The sequence below is a fragment of the Protobothrops mucrosquamatus genome, unplaced genomic scaffold, assembly GCF_001527695.2.
Source record: "Protobothrops mucrosquamatus isolate PMUCROS unplaced genomic scaffold, P.Mucros_1.0 scaffold3884, whole genome shotgun sequence".
NCBI lineage: Eukaryota > Metazoa > Chordata > Lepidosauria > Squamata > Viperidae > Protobothrops > Protobothrops mucrosquamatus.
Window position 1 is genome coordinate 45,868 of NW_015389833.1, and position 3,834 is coordinate 49,701.

The window sequence follows — 3,834 nt, forward strand, 5'->3', positions numbered from 1 at the left end:
GAGAGAGGAAAGAGGAAAAGAGGAAAGAAGGAGAGGAAAGAGAAAGGAAAGAGAAAGAAAGCGAGGGGGAGAGGAAAGAGAAAAAGAGGAAAGAAAAAAGATTGAGAAAAGAGAGAGAGGAAAGAAAGAGGAAAGAGAAGAGAAAGAGGAAAGAGAAATAAAGGAAAGAGAGGAAAGAGAGAAAGGAAAGAGAAAGGAAGGAAAGAGGAAAGAGAAGAAAAGAAGAAAGAAAGAAAGAGAGGAAAGAGAAAGTTAGAGGAGAGAGAAAGAGAGAAAGAGGAAAGAGAAAGAGAGAGAGGAAAGAGAAAGAGGGGGAGAGGAAAGAGAAAGAGAGAGAGGGGAGAGGAAAGGGAAAGGAAAGAGAGAGAGAGAGAAAGAGGAAAGAGAGGGAGAGGAAAGAGGCATATAACAATTCATTTGCATTTAATTGTAATGGTTCAAAGAATGTTCGGAAAAATGTTCGGCCCTCCAGCACGTTCACTTCATCCAATCTGGCCCTCTTTGAAAAAAGTTTGGACAACCCTGTTATAGATACTACTGCACTGCAGCTTTTAAGAGGCAGCCAAATACTTCGCCCACAGATCAGAGAGAAATCCCAGCAAACAGTGGCAGTATTGATACTCACCAACATAGTGTCAAGGGCCCCAAGTTCAATGATCTCATCTCGCAGTGCTGTGTTGTTTGTACCCAATGAGCTGGCCAGCAGCTTCACGACATGCAGACGAGTGTTTCCTAAAGGAGGGTCCAGGACCCCCCAGGTAGTCTGCAGGGCTTCTTTCTGTTAGAAGAAAAGTATATTTTTTAAAAAGAACATCTCACATCTAGCGCCCCCTCCCCATCCCTAATGTTCCAAAGCTTGAGCGGGCAAGGCCAAAATTTTTCTCTTGGAAAAACAGGCAGGGGCAGTTAAGATGTAAAACAGAGGGCCTTGCACAATTTAAAATCTTGCTCCCCCACCTTTAAAGAATTCCAGCTCCACTACTTTCAACATTTCTCCCTATCTCCAAACTAATAACTCTACCCTAAGAACATATATACAGATTTTTTTTAAAGATACAAAATCCATTTCCAGCATTTTTTATTGCTTGGCCATATGTTCTTTCATATGGTAAGTGCTAAATTTACTAATTCCCAAGCACGTATTCTCAAATGTCTTGATAAAACTAAACTCCCCAGCCCTTGCACTGCGTAGTCCTTTTGTGTGTTAACGCACTGAAGGTTCCATGAGGGAAACAGGGGAATCCTTCTGCAACCAACATTCTGGAACACTTAAAACATCATTGGCACTGCTACTTCCTTCCCTGCTGTTTCAATTGTACTCTGATCTTGCCTGTACACATGCACGCCTACTAACCTTTGGTGGATCAAGGAGCAGCCGATGAAGCTCCCTGAGACGCTGTTTGATGGCGTGCAGAGTGCCCAAACTGGCCTGGCTGGAAGCCACTTCACAGTTGGGACCAGTCATCTCCATCTGCCCCTCCAGATTGCAATAAAAGCCCCCTATGCCACCCAAGTCGCTCCTGCAAGCAAGATCAAAGGAGGCACACATTACAGGGATGCGCTCTCACTAGTCCACCTTTCTAGCTAAGGAAATTTAAACTCTTTGATGCAAATCAAATGCACCAAGGGAACTATTCTGGACTACTGTTCGAGAGTCTCTTTGAAGGAAAAATACTGGAATAACTAAGGCCCTAACTCACGTGGTGGCAGATACAGATGTTATGAACAAGAAACTGTTTGCACAGCAGAGAAACAAAATGCTAAAGTCACGGTTGTTTGTAGAGCCCTATTCCAGTTACTACAGTCTTCACAAGGTACTGTCAGAGGATTTCTGCTGATAGTGATCACCAGATATTAGTAATAATAGTTTTTAAAATGAAAAACATGACAATCAGGATACAACCCTGCTACAAACTGTATACATTTGTTGAGGAATATTTCATACAATTCTGTTAAGCTTTTTGGCTCTATATTGCTCCTCTGAATGTAACAAATATTTTGTTGCTCTCAGTCCTCATTTGCTGCATACCTGGGTCTTCGTGGTTCCAGCAGGGTCAGCAAGACTTGGATCCCATTGACTATGACAGATTCGCTCTGTTCTCCATCCAGCATATTGCTTAGCAGCTGCTCAATTGTCTCCTGTCTGGATGCAGGGGAATGGAAATTGTTTTTACTAAACTGTCCCATGATCTTAGATCTGGCTATTTAATTTTTCATCTTTGCATGTGCCACAATGACATAAAAAGAGGGAGAATAAAAAAGTAACAACGAGATTTATTTATTTTTCTACTTAGGAATTGACCCCCCAAAATAGAGGAAGCTCAAGAGAGAGCACCTTTTGGTATTAGTCAACTGGTAATCCTTGGATTTGACTCTGAACTATGTAGCAACATGAACTTTCACAATTAAGGGGAGGACCTTCAAACCCTTCTGAGCACCAAGATTCTGGAACAATATTCTGTGCAGATCCTTTATACTTGAGCGTAACTGTAAGCAAAGGAAAAATCTAATGGAAAAAGGTCCGATGATCCTGTCAAATGATATTCCTGGTAACTGATGCTCATCTCTCTCTTCCCCCCCCCGCTCCCCCTCTCAGGCATACCCAAAAAGCTAACAAACTAGAAGCTTGCACTCCTGCCCTATAATCAAAGCTTTGTTGTGTCTTGCTACTAATCTGACATTTTTAAATATAGGGGAATGGATCTAATTAACTGAACATAATTTGTGAAAATTAGTTGCTTTAAATCTAGCTTTTGTCTTGGCCTTATCCCTTTCTATAGCCTAGTTTTACTCCCTCTTTGGAATGTGGCCAGTAAAAAGCCATATATGACCTTCAACTTGAAAAAGGCTGTGCACTTAGCTGCTCTATAATGTTCCAAACAGTACTTTTTTATTGAGAGATATGAAGCAAAGAATTTTGGAGGGTCATTCAGCAATACAAGTCCTCCAAAACTGCAGAATGACTCTGAAGGTTTAATTTCAAGCCATGCTTTAATGGGCTAGGCTAGGGAAAGCTTCTTCAAGAAATTTCTCGGTGTAATTATGTGATAAAATTGCTATGTCCTAATTATGCAAATATGTTCCTGATGAAGATTGACCTAGCACCATTCTCTTTTTTTTGCCACCAGACCAACTAAAAAATCCATTTCTCTAGCATTAATTATTTTTAAACCCACAGTATTTATTAAAAGGCTGATTGCTGATGGCGGACCTACCGGTTTTGGCTCCGTAGCTCCGCGGGGTCCTCGGCGGAGATGGGGAGCCTCCGGAGGGTCGGGGGTGCTCGCCGGCCTGAGTTTGGTGAGAGGAGAGGGCTGGCGAGCGAAGAAGGCTGGCAACGGGCCGCGTGACCACCTGGCTGTGGCTGGGTGGAGCCACGGGCGGAGCCGTGGGTGGTGGCCCCGGCTCGGAGAAGCCTAACGCGGCGGAAATTTGCGGCCTAGCGGCCTGGCGGCCTGACGAAAATTTGCGGCCTAACGGCCTGATGGCCTAAGCGATCTGGCGGCCCGGCGGCCCAGGGGGATGCGACCCAGCAGCACAACGTACAACGGCCCGGAGGACACACCGGCTCAGCGGTACAGCGGCCCGGGCGGAATAATGGCCCGGGCGAAGGACAAGGCCCAGTGGGAGACGCAATCCGGCGGGGAGTCAGCCCGACGGCCTGGCGGTCCGGCCTGGTAGCCCAGGCGAAGGATGCGGCCTGGCGGTCGGGTCTGGCGGCCCGGGCGGGGGCCGCGGCCCAAAGGAGGAGTCTGCCTGAGGGACACGGCCTGATGGAGGACCCAGGGCTTGGCGGTGAGTGCCTGGAGTGGACCTGGAGGCTTGTGCGACTGG

At 45.9% G+C, this 3,834-nt stretch overlaps 1 protein-coding gene across 1 annotated transcript in view; it reads right to left on the minus strand.

Moving 5' to 3' along the window:
- Positions 1-3,834, minus strand: part of LOC107298328 (serine/threonine-protein phosphatase 6 regulatory subunit 1) — a 52,651-nt gene that overhangs the window by 30,101 nt on the left and 18,716 nt on the right. The window contains exons 6-8 of the mRNA XM_015827701.1: positions 2,030-2,143; positions 1,355-1,520; positions 626-778 (exon numbers count right to left, since the gene is read on the minus strand). Of these exons, the coding sequence (XP_015683187.1) occupies positions 626-778; positions 1,355-1,520; positions 2,030-2,143 (433 nt within the window). The remainder of the gene's footprint in view (positions 1-625; positions 779-1,354; positions 1,521-2,029; positions 2,144-3,834) is intronic.